Source organism: Drosophila busckii, chromosome 3L (assembly GCF_011750605.1).
Source record: "Drosophila busckii strain San Diego stock center, stock number 13000-0081.31 chromosome 3L, ASM1175060v1, whole genome shotgun sequence".
NCBI classification, from domain to species: Eukaryota; Metazoa; Arthropoda; class Insecta; order Diptera; family Drosophilidae; genus Drosophila; species Drosophila busckii.
Genome location: NC_046606.1, coordinates 12013959 through 12026341, shown reverse-complemented (window position 1 = coordinate 12026341; position 12383 = coordinate 12013959). Strand labels below are relative to the sequence as shown.

At 40.4% G+C, this 12383-nt stretch overlaps 2 protein-coding genes and 1 long non-coding RNA gene across 3 annotated transcripts in view; 2 read left to right on the top strand and 1 right to left on the bottom strand.

Moving 5' to 3' along the window:
* The window catches only part of LOC108600423 (mucin-19), a 50056-nt gene that overhangs the window by 31263 nt on the left and 6410 nt on the right, over positions 1-12383 (bottom strand). The window contains exon 9 of the mRNA XM_017987787.2: positions 5075-5443. Within this exon, the coding sequence (XP_017843276.2) occupies positions 5075-5443 (369 nt within the window). The remainder of the gene's footprint in view (positions 1-5074; positions 5444-12383) is intronic.
* Positions 3328-3670, top strand: LOC108600424. Its single transcript, XR_001915187.1, has 2 exons — positions 3328-3406; positions 3465-3670. It is a non-coding gene; the product is annotated as an uncharacterized LOC108600424 (long non-coding RNA).
* Positions 8431-12285, top strand: LOC108598200. The gene is made up of 5 exons (XM_033293733.1): positions 8431-10540; positions 10597-11310; positions 11367-11602; positions 11665-11866; positions 11924-12285. Exons 1-5 carry the CDS (start codon positions 8490-8492, stop codon positions 12195-12197), a joined length of 3477 nt encoding a protein of 1158 aa, XP_033149624.1. The 5' UTR covers positions 8431-8489; the 3' UTR covers positions 12198-12285.

The window sequence follows — 12383 nt, the reverse complement described above, 5'->3', positions numbered from 1 at the left end:
AATGTTACGAGGGTCAATGACGTCTTAAGAGGCAACACAGCCAAGACTTGTCAACTAGGTTTATAACCAAGTTATTCTCCTATACTATTATAGTATTATTATTATTATAGCTTAGTATAATTTAGAAAAATATAATTAGGTATTTATGCCACATAGGTAATAGCAAACTAATTTAACAACAAAATACACCATCTAAATAAATTGAAATTTAAAAAAAATTGATAGCCTTTGTTATTGTTGTTATAACAAAAGTTGCAAACTTATGCTTATGCTTAGCTAAACTAATAATTTTTGTATTTTAATTAAATTTAAGAGTTTATTATCAATTTCTTGTCGCCATTGCTCAAATTCATTGCTAGCTCATAATTTTAATTATTTCTTATAAATAAATAAATAAAATTATTTATTTCTGTGTACAAAATTGTCATGTAATAACTTTAAGCGCTTGTTTACATATATAGCAAATATACATTTATATTTGTTAGCTTGTAAAAATATCTGTTGATGCTTTGAATTCCTTGCACTTATTTTCAATTTAGCAGCACGCTTTTTATATAATTGAGTTATCAGACAGACAAAGCGCTCGCTCTCTATCTCACTGTCTCTCTCTCTCTCTCGCTGTTGTGCTGTCTTGCTTTTTGTTAAGGGATTGCCGAGTTAGCCTGACGGCGCTTTGTGCACGGATTTGCTGGCATTGTTACATATATTGTTGTTTGCTCTTTGGCACAGCGGCTGATGTGTTGTTGCTTTTCAATTGTCAATGTTTTTTGCATGTTTTTTATAGCAGAGCAAGAGCTGTAGGCAAGTTGCAGCCACAACAACAAGCAGCAGCATAAACTCCAGTGAAGCTTAGTGCCTTTTTTACGGCTGCTTTGGCAACTTTTATCAAAGACGCCAGCAGAACGGAAGCTGCTGCTTCATCAGCAGCTCGCTGCTTGTTGTGCTTACTTCCGGTTGCTGTTGCTGTTGCTCAGTGTATTGTTTATGACGTTCTGTTCTATAACTATCGCTGCTGTGACTTTCATGACTCATGCTGCCATAACTGTCATTCGCAAGTGCCTGCGCTTAAAATAACGCCGCAGCTCATTGTTGTGCCTGCGGATATGAAAATTATTTCAAGTCTTTAGCTATTTTATTTTTGCTTTTGTTGTAGCGCAAACTTTGCGCTGCACATTGCTGTTTATTATTATGGAAATTTTGTCAGCGTGCGCTTTGCATAAAGTTGCACGGCATAACACGTATACGCCATGTGCAGCTGTAGCTTGCATTTATAGCATACTTTGCAGCGCGTGCGACGCGCATAAATACCAAAGCAGAAATTCTATTTTTTGTGCACATTGATAACAGCTCAAATATTCAACCCAAACACTTTGCCAGCCTCCATTCCCATTCCCACTCCCACTCCCATTCCCATTCACTTTGAACCTTTGATTTAATACGAAAAATTTTCTACAAATTGTTTGCCGAGCTTTATGCTCAACATTTTCAGTTGCACACAGCTTAGGCAGCCGCAACTTTTTGTTCAAACAGTGGGCCGAGAGTTGAGCAGAGCTGCTAACCAACAGTTAGTGGTCGTTTCTCTTGCTTTTTTTTTTGGGGTTGAAATTTTGCACGCAATTAATTCAATTTGTTAAAAGTTTTAGTGCGCAGAAATTTGTGGTTTTTTGACATTAAAAACGTTTAACAAGCTGCAGCTGTTAAATCAGCGCAATAATGAACTCAACTCAAACGTTATAAATTGCAATCAAATAGCAAAAATCAAATAAAATTTATGCTAAAAAATTGCCTGAAAGCTTTTTGCTGTACAAATGCCTGTGGGAGCGCTTGGGCAACATTATAATAAGCTCTGAATAAAATGTAAATTTTAGCGCCAAATATTTCATGCAACAACAATTGCAACAGCAGCAGCGTCGCTTGTGGCGCAGACTAGGGACATGCATAAAATTGTAAAACAAACTTTTAGCAGCAAACTGCAATTCGCTCGCTTTTTATGGCAAATTAAAAGTGCAAATTAAATTTGCACAAGTCGCAAAATGTGTTTCTATAGTTTTAATAAGGGCGCGCTCGCTTAGCAAACTAAAAGCTTTAAATTTTAGCTTAGCTGCAATTTTGAGTAATTGTATTTCAATTTTCTAGTCTGTTTAATTTATTCATGCTGTGCGTTAAGCATGCAAATTCAAGACCAAAGAAATGCGCGCTTAGCGCTAAACTGATTTAATCTTTATTTCAGACAAAGCGGCAGTTGCCATGGCTAGCGCTGAGCCTGCCGCACAGCAAGGGGTGCTAATATTTATTCTTAGTACTTGTTGTAAATTCATGTTGCACAAAAGCATTTCCAAGCATTTATTTTTATGTCACAAATCCAAAAACAAAAGCGCATGAGGCAGCGCAGCCAACACGCCTACAAAAGCAACTGACACGCCCTTCTGCTGCTGCTCGCAATTGTTGTTGTTGTTGTTGTTGTCGCTTACTAAAATAAGCAAACAGAACGCAACACAACAATTTGGCCCCAAAATGAAGCAAGCGCCACGTAGCACATACAACGTGGCGTATGCGTGTTAAAGCTGCAGCGCCGCCCTAAGCCAGCAACGAGGCCAAAATGTAGGTTAGATTGCAGCTCAGCCTCAGTCTGCTTTCATAATGAGCCACACACACTTCAGCTGGCTGCCACTGAGGGCATAAATTAATTGGTTGACATACAAAAAACTGAATGAGCACACGGCAATTGGCCAGCCCCCAGCACCCAGCCCCAGCCCCCAGCACATAAAGCAAGCAGCAAGTGTAAAATAGTTGAGCGTGAGCTACGTCAACAGCTATAAATTTAATGCAAAGTGCACGCTTTTTGCCTATGATAAGCGAGCGTAGATAGCAAATAAATATAAATCAACGCGTTGAGCAAAATCTGGCTTGATGCCAACACCTAAACTTAAAGTTAGGTCGCGGCAATGACATGCAAAACTGCTGCAGTTGCTTTTTTATTATTAAATTGATAAGAGTCACGTTTTTGTTACTGCATGAGTAGATAACATACAAGATTATAAATTCCTAAGACACTTTTCAAAGTCTTAGCGAGGCTTTACTGTATAACAAAGCTGAAAATTTTCAGCGCATTGACAACCAACTGATTAGAGCGATAAGCAAAGCTTGGGATTTTATTTATTTCTCCCCGTTTTGCATGCAAAAGTGTTAAGTCGACTTACTCAGACGCTATATTAAGCATATATTTATATATATAAGCGATAAGCGCTACAACAACAACGGAGTTCCCCCTGCCAAGTCAATTTTAAATATAAATAAAAATTTTCCTAGCCGCAGCCACAGTTTTAATCAAACCCTCGAAACGTTTGCAATATGCATATAAAATTCACGCTGCTTTTAATTGCAGCGCTCATAGCGCTGGCAACGAGTAAGTAAAACATAAAGCAAACTAAAATTTATAGCTCATATATATCTTTAAATTAAAGGTTTTGTAGCGCCCGATTGTCCACATTGGAGCAAATGCTGGCGCGACTATAAACGCGGAAAAATTGTTTATTAAGCTGCAAACACTAATTTAGTCTAAATATTAGTATAATAAATATAATTTATTTGTGCAACGCAATAAAAATCTATTTGCCATTAGCTTAAATACGCTTTTAAGGCGATTAGTTTGCAATGCGCAGCAACTAAAGTCCAAAACTACATTATGCTTAATTCAAAACTAAACTTGCTGCCGCTAATTGCACGCAGCACACGCAGCTGTTTTACTGTACAGTAATCCCCTGTTGTGTTGGGTTTGATAAGAATGAAGCGTGGGGTGCGCACGCAATGCGAAATAAGCTACAATGGGATTGACAAGCTTGTCAAAAGATTTCTCCCGTGCGTTGTCAGCGTCGAAAATAAAAGCCCCACAATGTAAGCGAATGCGACCGCCCAGCAACAGACTCGATATATTTACAGCGCTGGGCAGATGCCACAGCGTCAACGACTGCCCATGACACAATTAACCAACGTTTGGTGGGTGGTGGGTGGAGTGGGTGGTGGGTCTAACTGTAACGAATTTTAAAATGCACAACTTCTATGATTGATATGGGTTTGGCATATTATTGATTGAGTTGCGGGCCACTAATAACTCATTTATGTTGCATAGTGTAAGTTAATAGGCAGTTGTGTGTGTGTGTTAGTGAGAGTGTTGCGCACAAGTTGACATTATTTATTTATCTAGCACAGTCTCAAGCAAGTGCATACTATATACAACCTGCTATTGATTTTTGTGCGCACTGTAAGAAATTAATTGAAATTGTTGCTAAAACGCGTTTTATTAAATTTATTAAAAGCGCAGCTTGCAATAAATTTTACATTTTGAAGTAACTTCAACTTCAACTTGAATTTAAAGCATACTTTTTAGCGCAGTGTAGCTGTGCTTAACCCATGACAGCCCCACACTCTCTGCACGTTAAGCTTGCTGTTGGACAAGCTGATGAGATCTTAAAGCACTCATGTCGGTCAGGCTTGAAGCTCAAACTCCTGCCAGAGCATATTACATGCCTTATCTGCGAATTCGGCTACATTTCGAGATAGACAGCGACATCATTAGGGGGAACGCACAAATGACTTTTAACAACAACATAAATCCATTAACAAACGCAGCATTAACGAGCTACAGCCACAACAAAAAGTTTTTAATTTTTATGTTTGCTCTGCCATTTCAACAATTGTTTGATAATACAAAATTATTTTAGCTCTTGGGCTAAAAAATATATATGTATGTGTGTGCGTGTGTGTGTGTGTGTTTTTTTTCTTATTTGTCAGGTGCCTGCGTTGACGTTCTTTGTTGTTCTATCGATTTTTTGTTTTGTTTGTGGTTTCCTTTGTTGGCATTTCCACTTTTATCTTTTGCTTTGCATAAGCAGTAATGGGGGCATTGCTGAGATTCTAACATAGTCGAGTAAACAGTTTAAGTTAATGACAAGCGTTTAACATAATTCCTAATAATTGCATAGAATTTTCATTTGGTTCAAGGCCTGCTAGGCAAGTGGCATGTGTATGTGTGTGTGTGTGTGTGTGTGTGTGTGTGTGTGTGTGTTGCACTTACCTCAATAATACTATCGCTGCCCAGGCCGCAGATCTTATTTTTGCTGTTGTAGAGCTGCTCCAATTGCTTCTTGCTGCTGCTGCCTTTCTTACGTGTCTCTGTCGCTGCCGACGTTGCGGTCGCCGTCGCAGTCGCAATTGCCGTCGCTGCCGTTGGTGCTAGACGCAGTCCACCACCCGCGCCAACTTGGGCCGCAATTACAATCTCGTCGTCGTCTTCACTTGCAGGTGGCGTGACGCTGGCACTCAGATTGAACTCATCGACACCGATGTCGGCTGCTGTGTCCGGCAGCAAGTCCAAATCACTTTGAAAACTCAAATCCAAATCTTGGGGCAGTTTTGCATACTTTTGATGATTTTTCATTGTTCTAGTTTATTCGTCGTCGCCGCCGTGAGTCATTGCATTTTATTTGTGTGTGTGTGCGTGTTGCAATGTTTTTTGTTTGCAAATAATGGATATTGTTTTGATTTGTACTCGCCCTTGTCTCACACACACAAACGCGCACGCACACACAGAAGCCGCCGCTTGGACACAAACACAAACAAACACGATTGCGAATCAAAACAAAAATGAGCACAATCGATTTTTCCGTCTTGTTGTTGCGTTGCGTTCTCTTTATTTTAGCATAATTGTGTACATTGTCAACAACAACAACAGGTTCTTGCCTTTTTTTAGCGGCACCAAATCATGCACAAATCATTGACTTCCTTATTTCAATTGTTCCTTTAAGTGGCATGCACGAACGCGGCACTAATTACATCGAATTATATTACAAAGACGTAACTAAGAATGGCAAGCACGAAAATTGCATTTAATTCATGCGCGACTCCAATAGGACTTGCATTCGCCTGCGTGTTGTTTTTATTATGATTTGAACTTCGACATGTTGGGTTTTCTTTATTAGGGTTACCATCGCACTAGTGTAGCTACTTCAGCACAAATAACTTAGCAAGTATTATCCACAATAGTAGCACAGCGCAGCAGCAGTGAGTGCAAGCGAGATGGAAATAACGTCGCAATTGAGCGAATATCATCTACAATAATATGGCGCGATATCGATAAATATGCTGCTGAATTAAACGAGTTGGCAGCATCGAGTGTCGCGTCTATTTGAAAAAGAAGCAAATTAACTGTGAGCAAATTTTAATGCCAATATAATAATGAATAATAGAAGAAGTTCGGTGAGCATGCAAAGTGAATAATATTAACACTATTGTGTAACATTTGTTTTAATAGCTACGTAAGCCGCCCGTGGAAAACCAGGAAGAGGATGTTACACGCTCAATCAAGCGTCGCATCAGTTTTAGCGGGAAGAAGTTCATAAGGTAAAAGGACTGTTGTTATTTAGTTTTAATTTATTATTAATCGTTCAACATTGCAGAGAGTTTAATGCAAGCGAGAAGCCCAACGACTACAACAACTCATATGAGATATCGGATCATCTTAATGTTGACGACAGCTCAGGACAAACGACTGCAGCTGCTTCGCTGGTGCAAAGCAAATCACAGCCGCTTGTTTTTGACGACGATGAAACATGCAAAGCGAACGCGCTGCAGTTTCAGTTGCATTCGAGCATAAATGTAACACTGCTGCCAAATGAGAATATAGAAAATATACCTCTGGACACAGATGCCTCGTTACGTGTACGAAAAGCTGGCAGGGATAGTTTGGGAATAGTTCGTCCAGCCCCAAATTCTTCCATACTCTTGCCTGCGAGCAGAGGCGTAGACAGTCTGTCGCTGTCAGATGCCGAACGTCATAAATTGAATGAATGTAGCATATACAAGCAGCCTACTTGTGAAAAGACATTCGATCTAATGCCAAGCAATTTATCATTTGCTGGGGTGAGTTTATACTAAACAGCTGCCTTAAGTGCTGCCATTATTAAACTATTTTTCAGCTGGAGCCAGATGAAGACATGGATACAAAAAATAAAGTCAGCACCAGGCATAAGACTGTTTTATTTGAGAATTTTGACATGTCTTGTGATTTTTCACTTAATATGCCAAAGCAGAAGACGCCGGTGCGTGCACATAGATCACCGCTAAAGGAGTCACAAGAATTTCTGCCCGATGATTCAACAAACTCACCGCTCATACCCATGGATGTAATGGTTGAGAGTGGAATCAGCAAGCGCTTAAATTTTCTACAACTAAACGAAGCTTTGAACTCTGGCAGCATCCAAGTGTTTCCTAATGGGCCTAGAACACCTATTCACGATCGCAGGCGTAAGCTGTTTAGCCAGAGCACAGAGCAAAAGCCCGTGGAACACGATGTGCCAATAAGAGATAAAATCAAGCCACGTTGCACGCTCAACTTTAATGAAAGCATGTTGCAATCGCCTGCAACACAGCCCAAGCCCACTGAAGCAAATAACAAAGTGCAGAGGAAACTCAATTATCGCTATTCCCAGGCAGATGAGCAAATGTTGAATGACACCAACTTCCTGTCGCATGCCAAACTGGGCGACGAAACTCGCAGCAACTCAAAGTGTTCATCAAAGCGCGAATCCGTATACGAAACTACAAATATGGAACTTGATGAGCTAATGAGATGCGAAGCAGCGCTCAATACGCTGGAACCGCAACACAGCCAGACAGTGCATAAAGTTGTCAATATTGAACTAGAATTTACAACAGCAGATGCCACACAAAGGCAAAAATTACATTTGGATGAGTACATAGTGGAAACAGCGCCAAATTCAAGGCAAACAATGAATATGGCAGAGCCCATGCATGAAGAGAAACCAGCAAGCAAACTAGACCGCAGGCAAACATTGCATCTTAGTGAGGATATGTTCGAGGACAGTTTGTTGCCTTGCGTGCAGCCACCAGCGGAACCTAAAGTCAAGAATAGTCGCCAAACTATGCACCAACATGAAGCTATTGTGGAAGATGGACTTACAGCAACTGATCAGCAGCATAAAAGACAAACAATGCATGTAAATGAACCAATGAAAGTGGAACTTAAAATAGCAAAACCTTCACTGCTGGCAACAGCAAACCGTAGGGGGACTTTGCTATTAAACGAGTCCATATCCATGGACATGTCAATGACAAGCACAACTAAAGAGCAGCTAACTACAAAAGCTACACAAGGCCATGCCAAAAGGCAAACAATGCATTTACACGAAAACATTGCAAGCGAGTTGCCTACACAACAGGATTTCAAGCTGCCAGCTGCACATCAAACTACAGCGAAGCTGCATAAGAAATCTAGACAAACCTTGCTGCTGACTGAGCCCATTGAGGAGGATACTACAAAGTCGGAGCCGCAAAGCAGTCGGCAAACATCAATCTTTTCTAATATTAGTTTTGACGATTGCCTTAAGAGCACACCAAATGAGGAAGAAGAAATGCAGCCGGCACTCTCTGCCAAGAAGGTGAAGAGACAAACATTACTCTTAAATGAGCCAATGTTGGCAGAATATAAATCTATTGCTCCAGTCGAACAGCAGATGCAGTCCAAAAACTGTAGGCAAACTTTGCTTTTGGCTGAACCAATTGAAGAAGAATGCAATACAAATATAAATTTAAATCATGTTGAGCCAAGGAAATCAAGACAAACCTTGCTGCTAACTGAGCCCATTGAGGAGGATATTGCAAAGTCTGAGGCGCAAAGCAGTCAGCAGAAGCACACATCACTCTTTTCTAATATTAGCTTTGAAGATTGCTTTAGGAGCACACCAAATGAGGAAGAAGAACTGCAGCCGCAAGTTTCTATCAAGCAGTTGAAGAGACAAACATTTGCAGAAAATAAAACTATTGCTCCACCTGAACAGCAGATGCAGCCAAAATCTGCAAGGCAAACTTTGCTTTTGGCAGAACCAATTGAAGAAGAACGCACTACAGATTTAAATTTGAAAGAAAAGCAATTAATAGATGAGCCAAAGAAATCAAGACAAACTTTGCTACTAACTGAGCCCATTGAGGAGGATATTACAAAGTCTGAGCCGAAAAGCAGTCAGCAAAAGGAAACAGCAATCTTTTCTAATATTAGCTTTGAAGATTGTTTCAGGAGCACACCAAATGAGGAAGAAGAAGTCTCTATCAAGCAGGTGAAGAGACATACATTGGTTGAAAATAAAACTATTGCTCCACCTGAACAGCAAATGCAGCCAAAATATTCTAGGCAAACTTTGCTCTTGACTGAACCAATTGAAGAAGAACGCAACACTAATTTAAATTTGCATCATGATGAACCAAGGAAATCAAGGCAAACCTTGCTGCTAGCTGAACCAATTGAAGAAGATTTTAATTTGTTACAAATCAAGCAGGAAATGATTAAAAAGCCTTGCACTGAACCAATTGAAGAAGAACGCAACACAAATTTAAATTTGAAACATAATGAGCCACGAAAATCAAGACAAACGTTGTTGCTGGCCGAACCAATGGAAGAAGATTTGAATTTGCTGCAAAATGAGCCGGAAATAATGGAGAAGCCGCAGAGATCAAGGCAAACACTGCTGTCAACTGAAGCAATTGAAGAAGAACCAAATGCAAATTTAAGTTTTGAACATGAGCAGATGAAAGTCACAGATGAGCCAAGAGTATCAAGACAAACCATGCTGCTGACCGAACCAATTAAAGAAGATTTGCAGACAATGGTAGATAATCTGCAGAAAACTAGGCAAACTTTGCATGAATATAATGCAATTGAAATGGGTTTTTCAGTTTTGCAAGATGTAAATATGCCACTTGAGGATAAGAAGAAAAAATCTAGAGTAACTTTACTACACAATGAGCCCATTCATGAAGAAGTTATAAGTACACAGCAAGATTCCATGGCAAAGTTTGAGGCTTCACAACAAACGCAAAGAGCAACGATGTTTGGCAAGACCATCAACGTAGATTCAAGTCACTTGAGCAGCGAATCAATGCCAAGCGGTGTGAGCAGCAGCATGGAAACTCAGGAGATACAAACCAAAGAGCCAGAGCTGACAGCAAAACAAATCTCAGCAAGAAAAACGCAACATCAAGTGGAGCCCATGGAGGAGGACAGCTACTATCTGCCCGAGTATAAGATAACGCGAAAAACTTACTTTGCTAACGCTCCAATTGAACTGGACGACAGCCCAAAGCCAGAGGCAAACAACAAGTCAGTGAAAAAACAATTGCCAACAACCAACAAATTGCGAGAGTCTCTGCTGCGACAGACTTGCATAGAAATTGATGATTCAGATACGCAAAGTAGAACGCCAGTTAGGAAGCCAATATCAAATTTCTTTCCCATTACACCAGGCATGTCAATGACCGAATTTGAGGGCTACGAAGCAGCTTTCGATGAAAGCCACAGCAAAGCGTTGCCCATGGAGACAAGCAGTTGTGACACGCCAGTATCGCGGCCAAGGCAAAGTGTCAACATCAAACGCTTGCCCACACATCTAACGCCCAATTTGCCAGAGGCTAAGAAACGTAGCAGCAAGCAGCCATTGCCAAGCCAACTGCAGCTCGCAGATGATAATACGTAAGTTGCTGGCATAAGTTTGTTAGTGGTTAACATTAATATTATTTGCTATTTAGCTTACAATTTGAGCTGAAGCCTGGCACAGCTAGCACCGAACTGGATGGAACAGTGCAAATGATTCGAGCGGCAGCTGTGCCGCGCAAATCCTTGTTCGAGGATGGCCCCATAACAATCTCCGATGTTGCTGATCATTTTGCTGCACAAGCCAACAACAATTCAGGCACCAGCCGCAGCTCAACAGACTGCACAGCTCATGACAAATTTGTGAATCTGGGCGGCGATACTGTTATATTCTCAGCTGAGAATACGCTTGCGCTGGACTCGCCAGAGGAGGATATAGACAAGACCAGATTCAGCTTGGTCTCCAGCATGGAGGAGGAGCAGGAACACACAACTGCAGAAGCAAGCAGCCATAGCTTTGTCATGGAGGCAGAGTCCTGTTTGGAGCTGCAAAGTATGCCCAATGAGCCAGGCGCTGTTGCTGTTGTTTGCAAAAAATGTACAAACTGCAGACGCACCATAGAAGCCAACGAAACCATCAAGATGGTGAACTATAAGTTTGATTTTGGCCTTGACGAAATCAGACGCTTGGAGCAGCGTCGACGCAATTTGCAAAATCATGTTGAAAACTATTGGGAAATGAAATATCTTGAAATACAAAATACAAATGTGCAGCATGAAACGACTGCGGATTTAAATTCAACTGCCGGCGTGGGCAACAAAACTTTGAGCAAGCAGCAAAAGCTGCAAATGTTTTTGGATATGTTGCAGTAAGTCGAGCATATAGTATAACTTTTATCAAATTATTGACATTTAATATTTGCAGGCCTCAACCCTTTGTACCTGTGCTCAGCTTTGCGAAGCGCTTAGATGCAGCAATTGAGCAGCAGGCGCCCAACTGGATATTCGATCATCAGCGCGCCTGCGATCGCGTGTATTTCTTTTCTCACACCAAGCTATCAACATTTCGCTTGCTTGTTAAATACGAGCCTTTGAGCTATGAAGAAATAGACATTAAAGTACGCAGCATAGAAGCGCTGACTTGCAGCTTAGTGCCTCAAGGTTAGTCATAAGCCACAAGCTTCAGTTAAACTATTTGCTACAGCTATTTAATTTATTTTCAGAGCGTTGGAGTGTCTATGAGCACTTTGAGGATTTCGAATTGCGACTGAAGCTGCCTTTGAATCTTTGCCAGCTGCTGGACAGCAGCGATGTCGAAGGCTTCATTAAGCTGCTGCAGCATATAGACAATGCTGCTGCGCAAGTCAAGTTACTCAGCAAACAGCTGTTCTCAACGCTATTTTCAATGCACGCAAGTCTAATCAGGTAAGCATTTGAATACACAACTGTTATTATTATTATTAACATATTTGCACTTTTCAGAGAACCCAATCGCAACATTGTGCGCAAAACTATAAGCAAATTTGTTATGGGTGAGGAAATGGAAATTATGAGCAATGTGCTTACTGATTATAAAATAGAAATTGGCAATTTGGCGGAAACTTCGTTCAAGAATATTATACAACCGCCATTGCATCAGTTAGATGAGAAAATACAATTTCTACCCAAGGGCATTGAGTTTTTGAAAGAGTTTTTAAAAACACCTGAAGACTTTATTAAGCCTGGAGAAATCGTGCCGAGCTATCTGGCAGATTAAACTGCCAAACAGCATGTTGCTTACTTGTTAATTAAATAATTTATGAAGTCTGAAATCACCTGAAGTAATAATAATATAGTTTGTTGGTCGGCAGTATTTGTGTGGATTTATTATTAAATATTAATTACATGCTCGAGCTCTATAATTAGGCGACACAATCAAAATCTTAAAACCATAATTTGGCAA